This window comes from Chiloscyllium plagiosum, chromosome 12 (assembly GCF_004010195.1).
Source record: "Chiloscyllium plagiosum isolate BGI_BamShark_2017 chromosome 12, ASM401019v2, whole genome shotgun sequence".
In the NCBI taxonomy this organism is placed as follows: Eukaryota; Metazoa; Chordata; class Chondrichthyes; order Orectolobiformes; family Hemiscylliidae; genus Chiloscyllium; species Chiloscyllium plagiosum.
Genome location: NC_057721.1, coordinates 5327748 through 5353573, shown reverse-complemented (window position 1 = coordinate 5353573; position 25826 = coordinate 5327748). Strand labels below are relative to the sequence as shown.

Sequence of the window (25826 nt, the reverse complement as noted above, 5' to 3'; positions counted from 1 at the left end):
ACGTGGAGATTTCAGCGGGGATATCAGTACGGGGGCAGAATGGCGCAGAGATTTCAGCGGGGATATCAGTACGTGGGCAGAATGGCGTGGAGATTTCAGCGTGGATATCAGTACGGGGGCAGAACGGCGTGGAGATTTCAGCGTGGATATCAGTACGTGGGCAGAACGGCGTGGAGATTTCAGCGTGGATATCTGTACGGGGGCAGAACAGCATGGAGATTTCAGCGCGGATATCAGTACCGGGGCAGAACGGCGCGGAGATTTCAGCGCGGATATCAGTGCATGGGCAGAACGGCGCAGAGATTTCAGAGCGGATATCAGTACGGGGCAGAACAGCGTGAAGATTTCAGCGCGGATATCAGTGGGTGGGCAGAACGGCGCAGAGATTTCAGCGCGGATATCAGTGCGTGGGCAGAACGGTGCAGAGATTTCAGCGTGGATATCAGTATGGGGGCAGAACAGCGTAGAGATTTCAGCGCGGATATCAGTACGTGGGCAGAACGGCGCAGAGATTTCAGCGGGGATATCAGTGCGTGGGCAGAACAACGTGGAGATTTCAGCGCGGATATCAGTACGTGGGCAGAACGGCGCAGAGATTTCAGCGCGGATATCAGTGCGTGGGCAGAACGGCGCAGAGATTTCAGCGCGGATATCAGTGCGTGGGCAGAACGGCGCAGTGATTTCAGCGCGGATATCAGTACGGGGGCAGAACAGCGTGGAGATTTCAGCGCGGATATCAGTGGGTGGGCAGAACGGCACAGAGATTTCAGCGCTGATATCAGTGCGTGGGCAGAACGGTGCAGAGATTTCAGCGTGGATATCAGTATGGGGGCAGAACAGCGTGGAGATTTCAGCGCGGATATCAGTACGTGGGCAGAACGGCGCAGAGATTTCAGCGCGGATATCAGTGCGTGGGCAGAACGGCGCAGAGATTTCAGCGGGGATATCAGTGCGTGGGCAGAACAACGTGAAGATTTCAGCGCGGATATCAGTGCGTGGGCAGAACGGTGCAGAGATTTCAGCGTGGATATCAGTATGGGGGCAGAACAGCGTGGAGATTTCAGTGGGGATATCAGTGCGTGGGCAGAATGGCATGGAGATTTTAACGCGGATATCAGAATGGGGGCAGAACGTCGTGGAGATTTCAGCGCGGATATTTCAGCGCGGATATCAGTGCGTGGGCAGAATGGCGTGGAGATTTTAGCGCGGATATCAGTGCAGGGGCAGAACAAAGTTCATGAATCGATCCCTGCTGGAATCGCAATACTATGAACAGAGGTAAGCATTCTCGAAAATACTGTTCCCTAATTCTTCAGTGATGTTATAGCCAAATTGCGCTGCCAAAACTATAGTCATTGACATGTAAAGGACAGAAACAGATCCTTCGGTCCATGCCCACCAAATATCCTAAAATAAGATAGTCTCATTTGTCAGCATTTGCCCATCTCCCTTTAAACCCTTCCTATCCATATACCCATCCAGATGCCTTTTAAATGTTGTATGTGTACCAGCCACCACCACGTTCTCTGGCAGCTCATTCCATACACGCACCACTCTCTGTGGAAACGATGCCCCTTATGTCCCTTTTAAATCTTTCTCCTCTCACCTTCAAACTATGCCCTCCAGTTTGGACTCCCTTACCTTGGGGAAAAAGAGCTTGGTTGTTCACCCTATCCATGTCCCTCATGATTTTATAAATCTCTATAAGGTCACCCCTGAGCCTCCAATGTGCCAGGGAAAATAACCCCATCATATTCAGCTTCTCTCTAGATCAAACCCTCCAACCCTGGCAACATCCATGTAACTCTTTTCTGAACCCTTTCAAGTTTCACAATGTTTTCCCTATAGCAGGGAGACCACATTTGAATGCTGCATTCCAAAAGTGGCCTAACCAATGTCCTATTTAGCTGCAACATGACCTTCCAACTCCGATACTCAATGTTCTGACTAATAAAATCAAGCATACCAAAACCTTCTTCGTTATTCTATCTACTGCGACTTCACTTTCAAGAAACTATGAACCTGCACCCCAAGGTCTGTGTGTTCAGCAACACTCCCCAGGATCTTAGCATGAAGTGTATAAGTCCTGCTCTGATTTGCCTTACCAAATTGCAGCACATTGCATTTTAAATTAAACTCCAGCTTCCCCACTCCTCATACTTTGGGGAGTGGGGAATGGCAAGATAGATGGTGATTTCAATTAGATCATTTAAAAAAAAAACACATTAAATAGCTGACAGTAAATTGTAAGCCACTATAATTGAGGTCAGCTTAGATCACAAGCTTTTGTTTGGTAAACTGGTCATTAAATTAGTCCCACGCATTTTAATTATGTTTTGGCAAAGATTTCTTTTTAAAATTATAACTAACAGAATGGAACATTTTGTACTTTATTCTTCAAAGAAATTTTACATTTTTAGTAAAGAGAAATTTGCACTATGTAAAGGCAATGACAGGTTTGGAGAGGTAGAGAAAGAAAAGCTGTTCCATCGGGCTGATTGCACAAGAAGTAGGGAATACAGATTTAACATTGAAGCATGGGTGTTGGGCTGAATCTGAGGAAGAGCTTGCTTTCCGGAGCAAATAGTGAGAATTTGGAACTCACTGCCTTAAAAAGCAGTGAAAGCAGAGACGATCAATGATTTCAACTGGAAATTGGATGAGCACAAAGGAAGGGAATTAGCAGAGATATGGGATCAGAGTCAGAGAATTGTGCTGACAGTAATGTTCTACAGGGAGAGACCCAAATGGGACAAATATCTTCCTCCTGCGTTATAGTCATTCTAGGATCTCATGGCTCTATGATGATACACAAAGCCACATTTCAAAATCCCAAAGCAACAACCTAGAGAGACTCTTGTGCTCCTTATCTTGTAATCACTCACACAAAAACATCTTTAGCTTCTGTACTCAACATCAAAGTCTCCAGTCACACAATTATACAAGTCACCTGCAGCCTAGCAACCTGGTGTTCACACAGGCAAATAAAATCAACCATGATCAATGATTAATCTGGTGGCTTTTAATATTTCAGCCTGCTTACTGATATGAAGAAAGACTTGAGATGCTCAGGGTTCTTTTAGTAGAAATGAGAAAATTAAGGCGCACCACGACGGAGGTCTCAGTCATTAAGGATTGAAGGGTAAATAACAAGCTGCTGCCATGGTTCAGAAAAATAGAAGGTACAAAGTTATGGATGTTAAAAAGAATTACAGGTGTTAGAAAAAAGGTCTCTTTGCATAGAGGGTAGTCAGAAGATAGAATTCTTGGCTAGATAACATGGTTCAGAATCTATAAATTCTATCATGTGACAATTAAACACTTCATAAAAGGAAACTGGGAATGAACTGGTAGACCTGAAAATTGATTGAGTGATGCAAATTTAAAAATAAATGAGTGAAGCTAGTAAACAAAAGGGCCACATTTGGTATGAAGATGCAAAAGATAGTGAAGTTTATGTTTGTTATGTTATAGTTTTAAACTGAAGCCATTTTAGTGTGCTGTTTTTAAGATCCACTGATTTTAGTAAGGAATTAAACATCAATCCACATAAACATCTGCTTTTAATACAAGTAGATTCTAGCGGATTCTGGAACATATTGTAAACAGGATAGCCAACATTCTTGTGCTCTCATCACTCTGCTAACTTGGCTCAAAAAATTAGTAGCACAATTCAAGAATTGTTTAAAAGATTCAGATATTATGCTTTCCCCCATTCAATTTCATGACAGCTGTTGAACACTGAGCTGGTTACAATCTGCAAAAGGTTCTATATAATTTTTAAAAGGGCACTGCCAACTTATGAAACAATTGCTACCTGAGTAAACAAACTATATATAACATGTAGGAATGAAAACTATAAGTTGCCCCTTCACCCAAGGTGCTAGGGACTGAATGAAGTTAGGTCTGACATGCTCACCCAAGACAAGTCGGGATTACATGTTTAAATGGAATTGATGGTGAGGGGTGTAACTGCATACTCACACGAGTGCATAGAATTTATACAGTTTAAGGGCATTAATAAAAAAAAAACGATTAGGGATTAAAAAAAAAGGTGGAGCAAATAGCTTAAGTGTGACAAGAAAAGCAAGACATTTTAAGCATGAATACATATTCTTTCCACAATTAAGATTCCTCTTGCTTTCTGGTGCGCTAATTTTTTAAGGCGTTCCTCGCCCCTGCTGCTGCATCCATAATTAATCTCTCTCTCTCAGCTATATTCTCAATCTAGTACCTAAGACAAATTAAATCATTTGTCATACTGTTCAGGATTTACTCAAGCATTTCTCCCCAGCTCATTAATTTATGTTTGAATTTAATGCGTTGCATTGCACCATACGGATAAAAATATTGACAAACCAGCAAATACATTCTGAAGTTATCTTAAGATGATATAAAATCCAACAGTGTAATCAAATGCTCAGTGTTCTAGAAATATCAATCCAAATACCTTCTCCTGTACAATCATATAATCATTGAGCAAAGTAGCTTGCTCTGTTTTCTTTTCATAATTTCATTTGGAAAATACATAAATTTGTCTGCACGCATATTTTCCACATGTGAAATCCTGGCAATGTCCAGTGCCTTGATTCACCAAAATTCTGGCAATAGCTCTACCTTTCATTTAACTTCAAAAACTTCAAAGATGGTGCAAGAGCAAATACAGTGATGTTTTTAAAAATTTAATTCGGCTTAAACCCAGGATGTACTATAGGAAAATAATCCTTAAAAGATGTAAGGTTGAAGTCATGAACCACATCTGGAGAATGTACAGCAGATCAACCATACGGAGAGCTGAAGAGCTTTTTTTTTCCACAAAGCAAATGGTTCAGATGTGGATGTTTTTAAAAAAAAATCATTCATGGGATGTGGACTTTCTTGGCTTTGGCAGCCATTGATTGCCCATCCCTGGCTATCCCACAAGATGATGGTGGTGGTGAATTGCCTTCATGAACTGCTGTGGTCCATTTGGTACAGGTACACCCACAATGCTGTTATGGAGAAATCTTCATAGTTTTGACCCAGAGTCATTGAAGGAACAGCAATGTATTTCAAAGTCAGGATGAGGAGTGGCTTGAAGAGGAACTTGCAGATGCTTGTGTTCACTTATATGTGCTTTCCTTGTCCTTCTAGGTGGTAGTGGTCATGGGTTTTAAAGATGCCATTTATGAAGCCTTAGTGAATTCTTGAATTTTGTAAATGGTACACACTGCTACCACCTCAGAAGAATATCATAATTTCGAATGATCTCCATTCTCACAGGTAAATCACTGCTCTGATTTTCAGAAACATATGCCACTGGATCCCTCAAGTCTTCATCTACATCTATATCATGACCAATCTTCAACTTCAAAACCAATTGTCCTCACTCTCTCTACATTCCTGGATATCTTTAATATCTAGTAGTTTAGTGGACAATTTTCAAACCTATTCTGCATTTCAAAATCAGACCAACACAGTTGAAGTCAAGCCTCGTGTCCTGAAATATTAGAGTTGCTGGAGATGGCTAAAATAAAACAGACTTAGTTTTTCTTCTCCATACTCTTCAAGCAAGAGAATTAATAATTTCTTACATTTTGCTCATACACATTTTAAATCCTACAACAAATCCCAAAATAATTGCACATTCCAGATGTATGAAACGATGCAACTATCAGACAGAATTCCCTTAATACTTATGAAAATGTTAATGCAACAGGCAATTAAAACGTATAAATGATCAGCAAAATAAAACTGGAGAGCTCTTCTGCTGACTAAAGGACTGGCTTCAAGAGAGGCTCCACCAGATTCTTAAAATTTGCACATTAACAGTGCTACAAAACATGAAAGTGGTATGACTGGACTACTTAGGCTGCTAATAGACATAAAATGGCCTTCCTAATTTTGACTATTTGTTCCTCATTTTGAGAGTTTGGGCTAAAAGTTTAGAATCCAATATTATACAACATATCAGACGAGCAGGAAATATGTTTTCTTCTACTATTAAGGGCTTTACTTTTTCCCTTCTGTATTTCGCTCAGGGCAATCCATCCTCTTCTGACAAGAGAGGACGCACAGGCAACAGTTCAGGTTTCAACATAAAGTACTTCTTTAGATTTAGTACCACTCAGAGCTTCACCTGACCAATGGCAAATAACCTTTACAGGGAGAGTTGGCTGCAATAAAATATCCTAATGTGCTTTGTAGGAAAAGTGTACCACTACGAGGAGATATTAGGACATGATAAAAGTTTGGTCATAGATGTAGGTTTTAAGGCAATACAGATGGGGAAACACAGGGAGGGAACTGAGAGCTTAGACAGTGGACATCACTTGCACCAATGGAGGAATGAAGAGCCGGAGGCACACGAAAGACAGAATTGGAGGAGACCATGGAAGGTTGTAGGCTGAGAAAGATAGGGTGAACTGTAACTGAGTATGCTGACTATGGAAACAGACCACAAGATACCAGGTAATTCTTCTTTATTCTACAAGGGAGAATAAACATACAAACCTACCAGCTGAAAACCAGTTTGACTTGCATAACATGGACAAATGAATAGGATTCATGAAATAAATATATATTCCTCCACTCAATCCAACACATAATATTTGACCATAAGAACTAGGAGCAATTCTACTCTGCAATTTAATACGATCATAGCTGATCTCATCTTGGGTCACTCCATTTTCCTGCCTGCTAAGCATAACCCTTCAACACGTTACTAATTGAAAACCTATATCTTCATTAAATCTATTCAATGCCCCAGCATCCATCCCACTTTGGGTAGCGAATTCCACAGACTGATGACCTTTTGGGAGAAGTAATCTCTCATCTTGGTTTTAAACTGGTTACCCCCAACTCTAAAACAATGACTGCTCATTCTAGATTGCCTCACAAAAGGAAACCCCTCTCTAAGTCTATTGAGCATCTTATACACTTCAATTCAATCTCCTCTCATCCTTCTTAACTCTCAACAGTATAGGCCTAAACTGCTCAATCTTAATTCAGGAGACAAACCCCTCATCTCTGGAATCAATCTAGCAAACCGCCTCTGAGCTGCCTCCAATGCAACTACATCCCTCAAGTAAGAGGGCCAGAATTGTACGCACTACTCCAGGTGTGGTCTCACTAACACGGTGGACAGTTGCAGCAACACTTTCCTACTTTTAAATTCTATTTCTTTAGCAAGAAATGTCAAAACGTCAGATCAGCCACAACCTCACTGAATGGCACAGCAGACTCAATGGGCTGAATTACCTACTTCTGCTCCTATGCCTTAAGGATGAGAATTTTAAATTTTAAGTTTTCCAGCCAATGTAGATTAGTGAATGCAGGAGCAGGTGATCAGGACTTGTTGCAGGCAGTGCTTTGGAAGATCGAGAGTTTGTATAATTCTGTAAGGGAAGCCTCTGCCCACCAAGTTACCATTAGCGGTTTCTAGCCATAAACAGCACCTGCCCTCCTCTGCAAAGGTCTCACACCTGACAGACCAAGCTGAGGCCTACACTGCAACTTCCGCAAAGGTGTCTTGAGACCATCCCTGTACTGTCCAAAGACAGAAGCAGTAGACGGCTATCTCACACGTGAGATCAAACAGGCACCCATCATTAGCGCGTAGACTCAGGTGCAGGCAAATTGAACAGATTGATTCAAGGCAACAGCCTTTGGGTGATTAAATGTTTGCACTGACAACTGTTTAGTGAAAACTACAGATTTCATATCTCATGATGTCTATGCAAGACAATTTGTCTGTTCTGAACTGATGGATACCTTTTGCATAAAATTATCTATTCGTCACCCTTTGTCTTAACTCTACATATTGTTAAAAGGTACCAAGTTGTAAATACAGCACAAACAAAAACAAGTTAATTCTTAGATTGTCTAACAAGTCCCTGGTCTGGCAATCCCACTGTTCCTTCGCCATTTGTTCATGTATACATCAGAGGAGGCTCTGCTCCAATTACTCTTTACTCACTGTGGCCTGTGTTTTGGTGTTCACTCAATAAGTGTCATGAAATTAGACAACAAAATAAAAAATCTCTTCTTACCATTCACAGGCAGGCACTAAAAGGACCTGTTTGAGTTTAATTTTAAAAGAAAAGCTGCAACACAATTTCATTTCTCCAGTCGACAAACTGCACTGATTTGGAGAATTGGTGTTCAGAGAAGTACTGTGATAACTGATCATTGACTGGAAATTGAACTGGACTAATCATACAAGTATTAGATTAGAGTGGTGCTGGAAAAGCTCTACGCTACTTTCTCCCCACCCCCACCCCCCCTCTCATTTATCTCTCCACTCTGCAGGCACCCTGCCTCTATTCCTGATGAAGGGCTTTTGCTCGAAATGTCGATTTTCCTGCTCCTCGGATGCTGCCTGACCTGCTGTGTATTTCCATTCTAATCTAGACTCTGCTTTCCAGCATTAGCAGTCCTTGTTTTTACCTAATCATACAAGTACTGCGACTACAAGGGCGGGTCAGAGGCTAGGAACCTTTCAGCAGGTAACTCACCTCTGACTCCCCAAAGCCTGCCCATCATCTGCAAGACCAGAAGTCCGGAGTGTAATGCATGACTCCCTACTTGCCTGAATGCAGCACAGTTCCAACATCGCCCATGAAATTTGATACCTCCCAGGACAAAGCAGCCGCTTGATTGGCACATTCAGAAATATTCATGATCTTCACCACCAAAGCTCAGGAGCAAAACCACCTCCAAGTTCTCCTCCTTTCAGTGTTGCTGGATCAATATCCTAGAATTCTGCCTCCAACAGCATTGCGGGTCTACCTATGTGCATGTTCCACATAGGTTTCAAGGAGGCAGCTCAAGGGAAATTATGGATAGACAATAAACCCTGGCTCAGCTGCATCCCATGACTGAATAATAAAAAACAGTAATATTAACTATCTACAAGATGCACTGCAGAAATTCACCAGATCTGCTTAGACAGTATCTTTCAAATCCACAGCTCCTTCCATTTCGAAGAACAGGCCATGGTGTGGAGATGCCAGTGTTGGACTGGGGTGGACAAAGTCAGATGTTACAACTTCACCTGACAAAGCAGCAGTGCTCCAAAAGCTCAAGATGTTAAATAAACCTGTTGGACTATAATCTGGTGTCGTGTAAACTCTGACGTAGAAGAACAAGGGCAGCAGATACATGGGAACATACCTGCAGGTTCCCCTTCCAGACACTCACTATCCTGACATGGATATATAATCGCTATTCCTTCAGTGTCACTGGGTCAAAATCCTGCAATTGCCTCCCTAAAGGCATTTGGTGCACCCACAGCAAATGGACTGCAATGGTTCAAGAAGGTACTTCATCACCAGCAACTAGGGATGGACAATTAATGCTGGCTTAGTAAGCGAGTGAATTAAAAAAATCTGTATACATAATGAATTAGCCTCAAAATGAGCATTTTTATAATATTCACAATAAGGCAATCTTCAACATTAGTGGTGACAGAAGAGCACAGATTATTAAATGAAATGTACAGCACAAAGTGAAGCCATTTGTGATGTTTATGCTCCACAGGGGTCCACTCTCATTCCATTTACCACTTTTCACCATATAAGCATTATTTTTACTCATATTTACTCATCTAGCTTTATTCTGAAAACATAAGCTATTAAACTCAAACACTTCCTGTGGTATTCAGTTCAACATTCTAACCACTCTTCAAGTTCAAGATATTTCTGATTTCCCCAGTAATACCTTTAGTTACTATTTTGTATTTATATCCCACAGTTTCAGACACTCCCAGAAGTGTGAAACATCCTTTTCACATCTACCCTGTCCAACTCAAATCGTTCTGAAGACTTTAATGAGGCCAAGTAGAAGTCTTGTTGTTGAAAGAAAAAAACCCAGTTGGTTTAATCTGTGAAGGAAATCTTTTCAATTCCACTGTAGGAACTAACTACACTTTAATGCATGAAGCAAATTCTACATTTAGCTTTATGTTTCATTTCTGCAAATAAAACTGCCTGAAACAACTTTTTTCTAAAACGTTCAGTAATTATTAAGAAACAATCTCCTCTCAAGATCTGACATTTAGATATTAATGCAGAGGTCTACCATTAATATTTCCAATCATTCACGATAATCACAATGAGTCATAATGACACTCATTTGTACCAGAAACATTTAATCGTGCTATCTACAGTATATACTAGCAGATACTCAGCCCATAGCGTTACTCATGGCAAGTTAGATGTCATGCGTTGTGAAAGGGTAGAGGCATAATATGCAAAGAACAATATTCTACAACTCAAGTTTTAAGGCCATAAAATTTTAGTAGTTGTTCAACAAACACTAAATAAGCTCATCCATAAATTTAAGTGCTATTCAGGCTGCACAGGAGAACCCTGGGTTTATCCATTATGCCACTCCACCAAGTGTTTGAGATAGAATCTGTACTGTTTTTAAACAGTACACAAATCTGGGGGTGACACACAGGAGATAGATGCCCAAAATCCTTTTAATAGCATTTCCTTCCTTGCATTCTCTTACCTCAGTTTTTCCTTGATTCCTGTTAAATAGAGAGAGGAAGCAGATTAGTTTCATGCTTACCACTTCATCATTTAAAAACACATCTATCAATCTTGGACAGCTACACTGCAACACAATAAAGATCACTTACTTGGCTATCCTTATTTTTCCGACTTCACCTCTTCCTGTTGCTTTAGCCCATTGCTGAGAAAGGTATTTAGGAACCTACAAACATGTGTAATACAAACAGACATTAACTATAAGTGTTAAAAGCAAAAATAAAACACAGCATGCTTATGTATTAGCCAGCATTATCATTTTTGTTAATTTTCCTCTGAGGAAGGAGAACTCAAAGTGGGGAAGTAGAATCAGTTGCAGACCCCAGGGAGGTGAAAAAGTGAACAATAGGAAGAGTGGGAAAGCTGTTGAGCACAAAAGTGAATGTGAGCGCCCATAATGAGGGAGTCAAACTTCAAAAACTGATCACACATTGCGTATGGAGCTATTTCGGATTGCAAAGAGGAGGAATTTAAAAACATTTTTTGTTTTGAATGACTCGATGAACATGTAATATATCCCAGTGATTCTTTGTGCAGAGATCCATTTTAAGATGTCCAAAAAAAATCGACGTCTGACATCTATACACAGCATATTATAGATTTTTCTGGATTATAACGTCTGTCCACTATTTATCCTAACTATCATAAGAATTTTCTACCATAAAAAGGGACTAAGGCCAAAATATTGAATGTTTTCAAGAAGGAGTTAGGTATGGTTCTCAGGGCTAAAGGGATCAAGGGGTACAGGGAGAAAGTGGGAACAGAACATGGAGTTGGATGATCAGCCATGATCATATTGAATAGCAGAGGGTTGAATGGACTATTTCTGCTCCTATGCTCTATCTTTCTTAGACACATAGCAGCATGTGTGAATAATAATGTATATGCATCTTTTTCACATTAAAAATAAATCATGTTTTACATTCTTTCCACGCAGATACAGGGGTGTGGCAGTGAAAGGTGATTGGACATTTGTGAAAGGAATGACCAAAGTTTCCACTAAAAAATGAGACAAGTCCAAGTGTTTTTTTATTTGGGTCCTAGAAAATAATTAGTTTTTCCTCTAACAACCGCAGTTGCATAAAAACATGTTATGTAAACAAGAATGACAATGCCCTCTACTCCCATTTGTTTGTCCCCCTGAATTAGACAAAGAAAAAAATAAGTTGCATCTTTCATGCGAACTCAAGAAACTTGAGTTGGGGTGGGGGAGTCCAGAACTAGAGGGCATAGGTTTAGGGTGAGAGGGGAAAGATATAAAAGAAACCTAAGGGCAACTTTTTCCACACAGAGGGTGGTACGTGTATGGAATGAGCTGCCAGAGGAAGTGGTGGAGGCTGGTACAATTGCAACATTTAAAAGGGATCTGATGGGTACATGAATAGGAAGGATTTGGAGGGATTTGGGCCAAGTGCATCTTTCAACACAAGAAACTTAAAATTCATCACTTGGTTTTTCAAATTATTTCAATGAAGCAAAACATTACAGAGGTCAAAACATAATACAACTTCCCCATTATCAAAATTATTTTGGGAATTTGAGTTCTTAAAATTGAACAGAGCCATCTTCTGCCCCCTTCTGTGATTAAAATTAAACTATTGAATCAATGTGGAAATTTAGTTGGGTAGAAAAACATGGAAATTAAATTTCAATCATCTGGAAAGTACTCAAAAAGTACTCTGAGCAATTTGATTAGTTTACTTTCCTGATTTCATTTTGTGATTACTGTGTCGGAATTACATGTCTTCTGAACAGACTGATTTTTATTCCTGCTCTAACTGGTTGATTGGAAGAGTGTATATCTGATATGAATACAAAAATTCGAAGTTGAAGTGTGATTCAGAAATGTGAAAGGAGGATATCAAGTGTGACTGGTGAGAGCGTGCACAGCAACAATAATTATACCATGCCTACCTGTACCCTCATCAAGACAGACCTCCTCCCCCGCCTACGCTGAACAGATTGTTTGCAACCATGGCATCCTGGTCAGAACTGAGCAAACCTCTAATCAAATTACCTGTCTCTTTCTCTTCTGCAATCCATCTGCCACTTCTTTCTAAAATGGGCTTTGGGGAGGGAATCTGCAATTGGATCAGACTGCTCTAACCAACATTTGTCAGTGCAGTCTCAATCAATGGGTGGGAATCAGATAGCTTCCCAGTCAGTTCTGGAGTCAGGCAGGACTGCCCTCTCTCTCCTGCCTTGTTTGTGTGCTGAATAGAGCCATTTGCCGAGTCCATCAGGAAGGATGCGAGCCTGAGAGGGGAGACTATTCCTGGCAGCAGGGGTCTGCAGGTTAAGGCCTTTGGGCTCTGCTGATGCCTCAGCTAAATATATGGACATGTGATTGATAAACGTACAGACCTGTATATACAGATGATAAATTCTGATCTCTGTATGCAAATGTTTACGTATGTATGGCATGACCAACTGTACAGACCATCAAATTATTTTATGAATAAAGTATTTTTTTTATTTCAAAAATCTGCCACTTCTTTTTCATTTTTTCCCTCCGGACTCAATAAGCTGCCAATGTTCTCCTTTCTGATTTTCATCCTCCAAAAATCACTCTCTGTAAAATAAAGTTGCCTACGTCCTTTTTAAGTCTTTCTCTTCTCACCTTAAAATATGCCACTCAGTTTTGAACATCTAGGGCTATTCACCTGGGCTAATCACCTTTTCTATGCCCCTCATTATTTTATAAATCTCTAGAAGGTCACCCCTCAACCTTCGACACTCCAGGGGAAAAAGATTGGCAGCCTATGGGCGGCACGGTGGCTCAGTGGTTAGCACTGCTGCCTCACAGTGCCAGGGACCTGAGTTCAATTCCCGCCTCGGGCAACTGTCTGCGTGGAGTTTGCACATTCTCTCTGTGTCTGCGTGGGTTTCCTCCCACATTCCAAAGATGTGCAGGATAGGTGAATTGGCCATGCTATTTTGCCTGTAGAGTTAGGTGCATTAGTCAGGGGTGAATGTAGGAGAATGGGTCTGGGTGGGTTGCTCTTCGGAGGGTTGGTGTGGACTTGTCGGGCCTGTTTCCACACTGTGGGGAATCTAATCTAATCTATACTTATAACTGAAACCCTCCATTCCCAGCAATATCCTAGTAAATCTTTTCTGAAACCTCTCCAATTTAATATCCTTTCTATAGCAGGGTGACCAGAACTGCGCGCACACAACTGTACTCCAGAGGAGGCCACACCCATGACCCATACAACCACAACATGACATCCCAACTCCTATACTGAAAAGGTCTGAACAATAAAGGCAAGCTTGCTAAGTGCCGCCTTAACCAGTCTGTCTACCTGCAACACAAATTTTAACTTGAATCCCGAGGTCTCTCTGTTCTACAACACTACCCAAGGCCAGACTTTTAATTATGTAAGGAGAAAGTGAGGTCTGCAGATGCTGGAGATCGGAGCTGAAAATGTGTTGCTGGAAAAGCGCAGCAGGTCAGGCAGCATCCAGGGAACAGGAGAATCGATGTTTCAGGCATAAGCCCTTCTTCAGCCCTTCCTGAAGAAGGGCTTATGCCCGAAACGTCGATTCTCCTGTTCCCTGGATGCTGCCTGACCTGCTGCGCTTTTCCAGCAACACATTTTCAGCTTTTAATTGTGTAAGTCCTGCTCTTGTTTTACCATAGAGTCAGAGAGATGTACAGCATGGAAACAGACCCTTCGGTCCAACCCGTCCATGCTGACCAGATATCCTAACCCAATCTAGTCCCACCTGCCAGCACCCGGCCCATATCCCTCCAAACCCTTCCTATTCACTTACCCATCCAAATGCCTCTTAAATGTTGCAATTGTACCAGCTTCCACATCCTCTGGCAGCTCATTCCATACACGTACCACCCTCTGTCGCCCGTAGGTCTCTTTGATATATTTCCCCTCTCACCCTAAACCTATGCCCTCTAGTTCTGGACCCCAGGGAAAAGACTTTGCCTACTTATCCTATCCATGCCCCTCATAATTTTGTAAACCTCCATAAGGTCACCCCTCAGCCTCCAACGCTCCAGGGAAAACAGCCCCAGCCCGTTCAGCCTCTCCTTATAGCTCAAATCCTCCAACCCTGGCAACATCATTGTAAATCTTTTCTGAACCCCTTCAAGTTTCACAACATCTTTTTGATAGGAAGGAGACCAGAATTGCACGCAATATTCCAACAGTGGCCTAACCAATGTCCTGTACAGCTGCAACATGACCTCCCAACTCCTGTACTCAATACCAATAAAGGAAAGCATACCAAACACCTTCTTCACTATCCTATCTACCTGCAACTCCACTTTCAAGGAGCTATGAGCTATGCATTACAAAGGTCTCTGTTCAGCAACACTCCCTAGGACCTTACCATTAAGTGTATAAGCTCTGCTAAGATTTGCTTTCCCAAAATGCAGCACCTCGCATTTATCTGAATTTAACTCCACCTGCCACTTCTCAGCCCATTGGTCCATCTGGTCAAGATCCTGTTGTAATCCGAGGTAACCCTCTTCGCTGTCCACTACACCTCCAATTTTGGTGTCATGTGCAAACTTACTAACTGTACCTCTGATGCTGGCATTCAAAATGCAATACCTCGCATTTATTCAAATGAAACTCCATCTGCCACTCCTCAGCCCACTGACTCAGTTGATCCAAGATCTCTTTGTAATTTTAGAAAACTTTCTTCACTGTCCACTCCATCACCAATTTTGGTGCCATCCTCAAACTTACTAACCATGACTCTTATAATCTCAACACAGTTACCACCTTTCTTAAACAGTTAAACTGATACCAATACAGCAATGGACAAGATAAAAAGGTAAATTTAAATCTTCTCAATTAGTCAAGCACTCAAATTGAAGAGACTTAGAGTTATCTGAAACTCTTTCCCCAGGGTTTCCTCCAGAAAATTCAACTGGGTTATCATCTAGGACAGCATTAATGTCACACCAAGTTCCACTTTCTAATACACACCAAGTTCACTCTCTAGTATACCTAGCTTTGCTCATCTACATTGGCTACTGACCATAATGCTTTAGATGTCAAATTCTCATTTTTCAAATCTTCCTTTGGTTTCCCTGGGTCTAGACTCCTCCATGTCTATTACCCATGTCATATCCTTCACTTCTCATGTTTGCTATGCACCCACTTCTCTCTTTTTCAGGCAGCAGTACTTTCAGAAATTTCTAAGTGTAGGAGTTAACGCATCATGTTGAAGTTGTACACGACATTGGTGAGGCCTCTTCTGGAAGACTGTGTCCAGTTCTGGTTGTCCTGCTCCAGGAAGGATATTATTAAGCTGGAGAATATTCAGAAAAGATTTACCAGCACATTGCTGGGAATGGACAGTGAGAGTTATAGGGAGAGGCTGGGGTTTTCTCACCAGACTATCGGAGGTGACCCTATAGAGGTTTATAAAATCATGAGGGGTACAGATGAGGTGAATGGCAGGTACCTTTTCCCTGGGAAGGGGGACTTCAAGACTAAGGGGCATATTTTTAAGATAAGAGGAGAAGGATTTAAAAAGCACAAGCTCAACGCTTTTTACACAGAGAGTAGTTCATATATGGAATGACATTCCAGAGGAAATGGTGGGTGCTGGTACAGTTACAATGTTTGGAAGGCATTTGGATAAGATACATGAATAAGAAATGTTTGCAGAGATATGGGCCAAGCACAGGCAGGTGGGACTAGTTTAGTTTGGGATTATGGTCAGCATGGGCTGGTTGGACCGAAGGGTCTGTTTCCATACTGTATGACTCTATGGTGCCGACATTGTAAAATGCCCATTGTGAGTCATTGCCCCTCACTCCTTTTAACATCTCCTCCTCAAACTTCCTACCTATTCACCTATTCAAGGTCTCTAAGGGATACCTTGAGATGTTTCCATTGTAAATGAAAGCGGTTATGGGTCATCCATAGCGCTACGCGCAGTAATTTGAGGAGTATGACACTATGTATCAAAAAACTGCATCAAATGGTGCAGCGCAAGATAATTCTGCTTGGAGACATTGGCAGCAGTCTCTGGGTTAGCAGTGAGTGGATTCTAAGTGTCCTGAAAGGTGTTGAAGGTAGCAGTTTACAGACAGTTGTAAAAGGTCAATTTAAAGGTAAAGTCACCATAGTCCCAGATGACCGTAGGTCTGCTCTCCCATTAGACAGAAATGAGTTGTGGTGGTTTAACCTCACTTCGGGCAAGGAGAGAGGTTGAGAAGCAGAGTTCTGCATGGTAAGCTCAGCCAATGCAGGAATTGAACCGTACATTGGTGGCATCACTGAATAACAAACCAGCCAGCCAAGCTAATCCACTCCACTCTAATGGTCCACTTACTTCAGCAATGAAAGGTTTTGGGATCAAGGATAGATAATTAGTACTTCTACCTGAATACAATGGTTAATGTGTTTCAAGTTCCCATGCAGAAAGAGATTGCCATTTCTGAGATCAAGTTATAGGCTCCTCTACAAATTAGTGAACAGCACAGGCTGACAGAAGACAATGATCAGACAAGAGAAATGGCTGCTCACAACTTATTGGAGACATATCCTGTAGCTAGGGGTTCTGAAACATTTGTCAAGTAATGACCAGTGAGAAGAATCATTAGACAGGCTTTATTGCTTGTGATGGATATTAAAAGAAGCTCAAAAATGAAAGTGCCTTCACTTTCTACTTAGACGAGTCAAGGTAGCACAATGGAAACTGGGAATAAATGAGCACTGTTTGTAATAAGAACTAATGATTCGAATATGTGATTCATATAAAAGGGAATGCTCCTTGCTGTAGTTTAAAAGCTGTCTACAAAAAGAAGTGTTTGATCAAGTTTTTTTAAACTCAGTTATCGCAAAAGTTTTAAAACATTAAATTTTGTGTCATTATTTCAGAAACTAATTTAACGTTGCAATTCCTTTAAACGTTACTTTTTTTAAAAACAGAGTTCATAACGAGATGTAAGACATCCAATTGTTGACAAATAATCTATCCTATCTGCTCGTCACTCACTTTAATCCTCCAAAGTTAGGCATCCACAGACCATTTAATTTAATGGACATCTCTTGTAACTGGAGTTAAACCTACAGTCTCCTGACTCACCTGTGAGATTCTACATAATAGATCTGCTGGTACTTTAATAAATATTGTTAAACAGTTTGAAGGATATAATAGAGGAATGCAAGGTAAATTGACAGCAGGTCCAGATGGGGACACAGGCAAATAATAGGATAGGAAGAAATGCCAAAAGCAACAGGATTATTAAAAAGGTCCAGGCTAAAAAAAATTGAGCTTGTCTAACTGTTTAAAAAAAGGTAAGCACCCAGACCCTGCAGAGATGGAAAGTCATCAGTAACTGGCTAACGGGTAGGTAACCCAGAGGAGCTGGTGTAGGCCATTCAGCCCTTTGAGCCTGCTCAGCCATTATAGATCATGGCTCATCATTTACCCTGATGTCATATTCTTGTGCTCTCCTATATTTTTACCATTCTTTAGGTAACAAGAGATTTAGCAATCTCTGTTTCAAACTTAGTTAATGACTAAGCTAGCTGAGGTAGAGGATTCCAAATATTCACCATTGTCTGAGTGAAGACCTTCCTCCTCATCTCAATCCTAAACAGCTTGTTTTTTTATTCTAAGACTGTATCCCCAGGTTCCACACTAGCATTCCAGGAATCAATCTGGGAAACCACAACCAAACATCATTCCTTAGGCACAATACTCCAAGTGCAGGCCCATCAGTGTTCCATGTAAGTGAAGCAAGACTTCTTTGCTCCTGTACTGAAAACCTCTTGTAATACAGGCAAACATGCCAACAGCCTTCTGAAGAGCTTGCTACACCTACATGTTAGCCTTCAGTGACTCAGAACCTGCAGATAACTAAATGTGCTTTGAACTTCAATGCTTAAGAGTTAGGCAGTTAAAACAATCAAACAATATCACAGCAGAAAGGACAACTAATATTGTTCCAAGTCACAAAACATAATGTCATGATTTCAGCAAACCCTGCTACAAAACAAAAAGGAAACTCTAGCTTACTTTGACAGGGCAAAGGGCCACTTGAGAGAATGAAGTTGCTGTAGGTAGCCCCACATTCTGCACAAATCCATTGGGTCTCTGGCTAAAGCTAGATATGCCTCAACAATTTTTTAAACATAGCATGCAAAAAAATGTTTTCTACAGAAGGAGCTGAATAAGTTGGACTTTGGGCTTATTTGATACAATCCTCTCTCCAAAAGTGGAGTGGGGTGGCAATAATGACCATGAAGAACTCAGTGGAGGTGCATGGATCAGAGCAAGTGGTTCACTGTCAGAACTGCCATCCTTCAGGTGAGAAGCTGAACTGAGGCATTTTGTTCCATTTGTTCACACTTTATGGGTGTCACCTCCATTCCCACCAATTTTCTCATTGGCTGTGCAGGCCTCAAAGGCCCAGGCTTGTCAGTGACTTACGGAATTGGAAGTCAATGCTGTGACACCAAGCATGGAATCCTGCTCTCACAGCCACACAGATTAGAAGGAGTACTGACATGGTTCATCCACTCCTAATTACCACCTTAATGGATCATTACAAGTCGTTTGATACAACTAAGTTACTGCTAGGCCGTTACAGAAAGCAGATAAGAACCAACTGAACGTTTTGGTTTCCTTTACCTAAGGAAAGACGTACTGGAGTCATCAGTGTGAGTCCAGAGTCACTGACAGACCAGATGAAGTTAGGGTGGCTGCTTTTCTTTCCTCAAGGACATTAGCAAACCAGATGGGTTCTCAACAACAATCCAGTAGTTTTATGATCCACATTATTAAGACTTACCTTTTAAGACCAGATTTATTTAATTAACTGAATTCACACACCTCAACTGTAGAATTTAAAGCGATGTCGTTAATCCAGGGATCTAGCCCAACAACATAACCACAACACTATCTAGGAAAATTTGGACCCAACCAGGACAACCAGTACATTTCCGCCCTCATCCCCTCTCCAGCCTATCACCCTCACCTTAACCTCCTTCCACCTATCGCATTCCCAACGTCCCTCCCCCAAGTCCCTCCTCCCTACCTTTTATCTTAGCCTGCTTGGCACACCCTCCTCATTCCTGAAGGGCTTATGCCCGAAATGTCGATTCTCCTGTTCCTTTGATGCTGCCTGACCTGCTGCGCTTTTCCAGCAACACATTTTTCAGCACAACACTATCTTACCAATTAACCTTGTCTACATACAGTAGCATTTAATTTGGATCCAAACTGTATTATGTGGATTTCCATCTCCCTTATTAGCATTAAACAATCTGATGGCAAAACATCTAGTGCGGTCAGATAAGGATCTGAAATTTCTGCTTTCTTACACAAGATGTTTGCGAAACAACTACTGGAACACATTTCCAGCTGTGGCTGTTTTAAAGCAGCTACCGAATTGCAGTTTCAGATTTCCGTGTGGGGAAACACCTGGCCAGTTCTGATTATGCAATCGCTCGATTTCACCTCACTGGCATGGCAGAGGGTGCAGATTATTCGGGTTCCTGATTCTGAGGGTGAAGTCTGCGAACTGGATGAAAATTTAGGAGAAAAGTGGACTGGAAAACCCCATAATTATGTCAAACAAGCACCAAGGACAGATGTGACATCTTCAAAACAGGTCTAAACCAAAACAAAGGCAAGCTTCTGCGACAAAGCGGTAGTGGCCCTACCTCTCAACCAGGAGGCCTCAGTTCAGATCCCACCTGTCCCAGAGGTAAATCATTACACCTCTAAACAGATTGATTAGAAAATATCGAAGAGAAACTAAAGGTATATATGTTACAATGGTTAACAGGACAAGGCACACCAAATACGACCGACAAGAAGTACACTAATACAAATGAGACTGGAGCAGGATTGCAAACTTAGGGAACTCAGAACAAAGACAAATATCTCACGCAAATTAGGAGGCAAAAACATCCACTTAAAAAGTGAAGAGTCCGAGATGTACAGCACAGAAACAGACCTCTTTGGTAGATTAGATCACAAGATATAGGAATAGAAGTAGGCCATTCAGCCCATTGAGTCTGTACCGCTGTATAATGGCTGATCTGATAGTCCTCAACTGCACTTTCTTGCCTCATTCGTGTAACACTCTATTCCCTTACTTACTGAAAATCTATCTAACTCAGCCATGAATATACTTAATGAACCAGCCTCGACAGCCCTCAATGGTAAAGAATTCCACAGGTTCACAATCATCTGAGAAAATAAATCCTCCACATGTCTTTTGTGGGTGTCCCCTTACTTTGAGATGATATCTCTCATCCTAGATACTCCCACAAGGGCAAGTAAACTTTCTGCATCAACCCTGTTCTCTAAGAATCTTGTATGCTTCAGTAAGGTCACCTCTCAATCTTCTATATTCCAACAAGTAGAGGTCCAACCTACTGAGTCACTCCTCATAAGACAGTCCCCCCAAGACTTAGATGAACCGAGTGAACCTTCTCTGGGCTGACTCCAGTAAATCTTTCCCTAGATTAAGGAAACCAAGACTTCTCACAATATTCTAAGCGTGGTCTAACTAGTTTATTATATAATTTTAAACAAGATCTCTCCACATTTACACTCCATTCCTTTTGGAATAAAGACTGACATTTCACTTGCCTTCCTTATTACCTGCTGAATTTCTAATCCCTGCTGTGCTTTCTCCATTTAAATTATATTCAACTCCTCGATTCTTGCTATTCTCCAACGTGCATAACCTTACTGTTCCCCAATTCTATTTGCCAAGTTCTGCTCAATCCTATCCTATTTAAATCCCGTTTTTAGACTCTGTGCCATCCTCAACACTCGCCTTCCCAGCTACTTTTGGATCATCCACAAACTTGGCTTTGATACATTCACTTTCTTCATCCAAATCATGAATATATACTGCAAATAACTGTGGCTCCAGTATGGATCCCTTTGGCATACCACTAGTTACAGGTTGCCATCTTGACAATGCCTTCCTTAGCCAATCTTCTATTCTTGCCAATATAGTACATCCAAAATCATGAGGAGAAAGTGAGGTCTGTAGACGCTGGAGATCAAAGCTGAAACTTTATTGCTGGAACAGCACAGCAGGTCAGGCAGCATCTAGGGAACAGAAGATTCGACGTTTCGGGCACATGCCCTTCTTCAGGCAAAATCATGAGCCAGGATCTTATTAAGTATCTTATCAAATGCCTTCTGAAAATTCAAATGTATTACATTCAATGTTCCCTCTTTATCTATCCTGCTTGTTACACAGAGTCATAGAGATGTACAGCATGGAAACAGACCCTTTGGTCCAACCCGTCCAGATATCCCAACCCAATCTAGTCCCACTTGCCAGCACTCAGCCCATATCCCTCCAAATCCTTCCTATTCATATACCCATCCAAATGCCTTTTAAATGTTGCAAATGTACCAGCCTCCACCACTTCCTTTCGCAGCTCATTCCATACATGTACCACCCTCTGCGTGAAAAAGTTGCCCCTTAGATCTCTTTTATATCTTTCCCCTCTCATCCTAAACCTATGCCCTCTAGTTCTGGATTCCCTGACACCAGGGAAAAGACTTTGCCTATTTACCCTATCCATGCCCCTCATAATTTTGTAAAGCTCTATAAGGTCACCCCTCAGCCTCTGTCACTCCAGGGAAAACAGCCCCAGCCTGTTCAGCCTCTCCCTATAGCTCAAATCCTCCAAAATTTGTCAGGCTTGATTTCCTTTCACAAAGCCAATGCTGACTCTGCTTAATGATATTATGGATTTCTAAATGCTCTGCCACTACACCCTTTATAATAGATAAATAACCTTTTCCCATTAACAGATGTTGTTAACTGGCCTATAGTTTGCTGATCTTTCAAGAAGTTTTGCCTTTTTAAATAAAGGTGTTACATTGGCAGTTTCCCAATCCACTGGACTTTTCCAGAATCTAAGGATTCTTGGGAGATTTCTACCAGAGCACCCATTATCTCTGTAGCTAGTCCTTTTAATATCCTAGGACGCATCCCATCAGGTCCAGGGAACCAATTAGTTTTAGTCCCATTAGTTTTCCTGTACTTTCTCGCTAGTGATAGTTACTGCATTTATTTTCTCTCATGTCTTTGCCCCTTTAGATGTTTGCAATTATTTGTATCTTCTGTGAATTCACAGTAATATGAATACTGAATTCAACTTCATTGTCATTCCCTGATTCCCCATTATTTCCCTAGCCTTGTTCTCTGAGGGTCTTATGTTAACTTTCCACTCTCTTTTCCTTTTCACATATTTTTAAAAAAACCTCTTGCTATCTGCCCTGATATTACTTTCAAGTGCATTTACTCCGAAAGCTAGTGGTTCCAAAAAAACCTGTTGGACTATAACCTGGTGATGTGTGATTTTTAATTTTGTACACCCTAGACCTACACCGGCTCCTCCAAATCATTACTCTGACCACCTTTTGTTAGTTTTTAAAAACTTTCTGGTCCTCTGGCTCAACCTAATCTTTGACTCGGTGCATTTTTTTCCTTTCAATTTGATTCTATCCTTAACTTCTCTGGTTAGCCATAGTTGGCCTGTCTCCTTCCTAGAGTCCTCCTTTCTTACTGGGATATATCTTTGGTATGAGCCATGAGCCAGTTTCTTAAATGTCCGCCATTAATCGTCAAACATCTTTGCTGCTAATGTCCTTGCCCTGTCCACTCCAGCCAGGTCTGCCCTGATTCCTTTGTAATTACCCTTATTTAAGTTTAGCACAGTTGTTTCCAACTCTGAAAGGCTTTTCGAACTACATCAGGAGTTAAAGATGGTAATAACATCGGCAAAAGACAGTTTAGGAAAGATTCAAATAAACTCTCAGGCTATGGTAAGTTAAGTGACTATTTTAATTAAGTCTGCATTCTTGCCGATGGTATTCAGGTTTAAGTTATGGAATGAAGAGCAGACAAATGATAAACATTAATACAAATAAAGATGTTATTTGAAATTAAATTGGAAAGCTACAGGTCAAATGACATTCGCCCAATGATGGAAAAATTGCACAGGTGCCTTGTCTGTATCTCCAATTGCTCCAATAAAATTAACAATTGCTCTTGGACTGCAAGGTCATTCTTCAAAAGAAGGTGGCAGTGGCTGTTGTGCTGCAGTGATAGTATCCCGACCTGAACCAGGAGACCTGGGTTCAAGTCCCACCTGCTCCAAAGGTGTGTCATAACGCCTCTAAACAGTCAATTAGGAAATTACCTCAAAAGGGAAAAAAGGGACAGACCAGAGGAAGGGAACTACACTAATAGGGGAACAGAGAGAATCATAGTGTCATACAGATGTACAGCATGGAAACAGATCCTTTGATCCAACTCATCCTTGTCGACCAAATATCCTAAATAGAGTCCCATTTGCCAGCACCCGGCCCATATCCCACTAAAGCCTTCTTATTTATATACCCATCCAGATGCCTTTTAAATGTTGCAATTGTAGCAGCCTCTACTACTTCCTGTGGCAGCTTATTCCATACATGTACCACCCTCTGCATGAAATAGTTGCCCCTCTGGTCCCTTTTAAATCTTTCCCCTCTCGCCCTAAACCCGTACCCTCTAGTTCTGGACTCCTCCACCCCAGGGAAAAGACCTTGCCTATTTATCCTACCAATGTCTCTCATGATTTTGTGAACCTCTGTAAGATCACCCCTCAACCTCCAACACTCCAGGAAAAACCGCCCTAACTTATTCAGCCCCTCCCTATAGCTCAAATCCTCCATCCCTGACAACATCCTTGTAAATCTTTTCTGAACCCTTTCAAGTTTCACAACATCTTTCCGATAGGAAGGAGACCAGAATCGCACGCAATATTTCAACAATGGCCTAACCAATGTCGTGTACAACCACAACACAACCTCCCAACTCCTGTACTCAATACTCTGACCAATAAAGGAAAGCATACCAAACACCATCTTCACTATCCTATCTATCTGCAACTCCACTTTCAAGGAGCTATGAACCTAACAGTTCAAGGTGTCCCTGATCGGCAAACTCCCCATGACCTTACAATTAAGTGGATAAGTTCTGCCCTGATTTGCCTTCCCAAAATACAGCACCTCACATTTATCTGAATTAAACTCCATCTGCCACTCCCCATAAGAAAGTTTTAGAAATTGTTGCCTGCAGATGTTGAGAGTTTCATTATTAATTCCAGTGCCTGGACCCATTGAGAAACTTTGTCAGGAGTTTGTAGGATTCATTAGCCTATTGTCAATGGCATTTGCACCAGGCATAAAAGATACATACAATAGTGAGAGCTGGATTCTGTATCTATTCATAAAAAAACTCAGTTTTACAGATGGGTGAAGAATGTGACATTAAAGGTTTAAACATTACAAGATTAGACACAAGATGGATGTTACACAAGTTGTCAGATTTCAAACATTAACTCTTTTTCTCTGTCCACCGATACTCAGTATTTGCTGTTTAAATCTTAAATGTTGGTGCTATTTGTGCTGTGCATGAACTCACCTAATCTCTTCAAAAGGGAACTGGACTGGTTCTCAAACAGGGGTAGGAAATTATATAAAATGGAAATGAGGTCCTCTTGTGGCTGAGTGATTGAATTCCTACCTCTGAGCCAGTAGCCTGGCTTCAAGTTCTACCTACTCCAGAGATGTATAATAAGATTTCTGAACAGGTTGATTAAAAAATATCCATAAAATTGAAGTGATTTAACGGTTAACACAAACGCAGCTAGTGTGGTCTGGCTTTGTTCATCTCAATCGGAAAGGAATTTTCCAGATCCCCGCCCAGGCTTTTATTTTTGAACGGAATTTTTCTAAGCCTCTTCCATAAGATGTGTTGGCTGCAGGGATGGGTGGAGTGAAGTAGGAATTGTCAAGTCATTCTGCCCCAGTCATTATGATTGTGGGGCAACCTTAACACATCAGTTAAATGTCTCCTGAATAATTGGGATAATTTTGTTATAACAGAGAAAATTATGGAGCTATAGGATTATCATTCAAGTGAAGGATAAACACCACCACCAGACTGGGTTGGCCAAACAACCATTTCCATGTTCGATGTAATTCTCATCCACCCTATGCTGCCCCTCCTTCCTGCTGATATCCTCCACACTGATCTCTATTTTCCACAATTCCCACCAATTTGATACCTAGACACCCTTCCATCTCCAATCGCCCTGCCTCTCATCTTGTATTCACAACTCATACTTTTCTCCCCACTCATTCCCCTGCCATTCCTTCACTCTATTTCCTCCCACCACTGCCATTCCCAAATCCTTCAGTCTTGCATACCCTTGCCCATTTCCACCCAAACACCCTCACCCATCCCTCCCATTACCTAGTGACCCCTCATGCCTCATT

At 41.3% G+C, this 25826-nt stretch overlaps 1 protein-coding gene across 1 annotated transcript in view; it reads right to left on the bottom strand.

Annotated features, from left to right (window-relative positions):
• Positions 1-25533, bottom strand: part of gtf2f2a (general transcription factor IIF, polypeptide 2a) — a 106467-nt gene extending 80934 nt beyond the window's left edge. The window contains exons 1-3 of the mRNA XM_043700322.1: positions 25510-25533; positions 10625-10698; positions 10495-10513 (exon numbers count right to left, since the gene is read on the bottom strand). Of these exons, the coding sequence (XP_043556257.1) occupies positions 10495-10513; positions 10625-10698; positions 25510-25518 (102 nt within the window). The 5' untranslated portion in view covers positions 25519-25533. The remainder of the gene's footprint in view (positions 1-10494; positions 10514-10624; positions 10699-25509) is intronic.
• Positions 25534-25826: the final 293 nt, after the last annotated feature.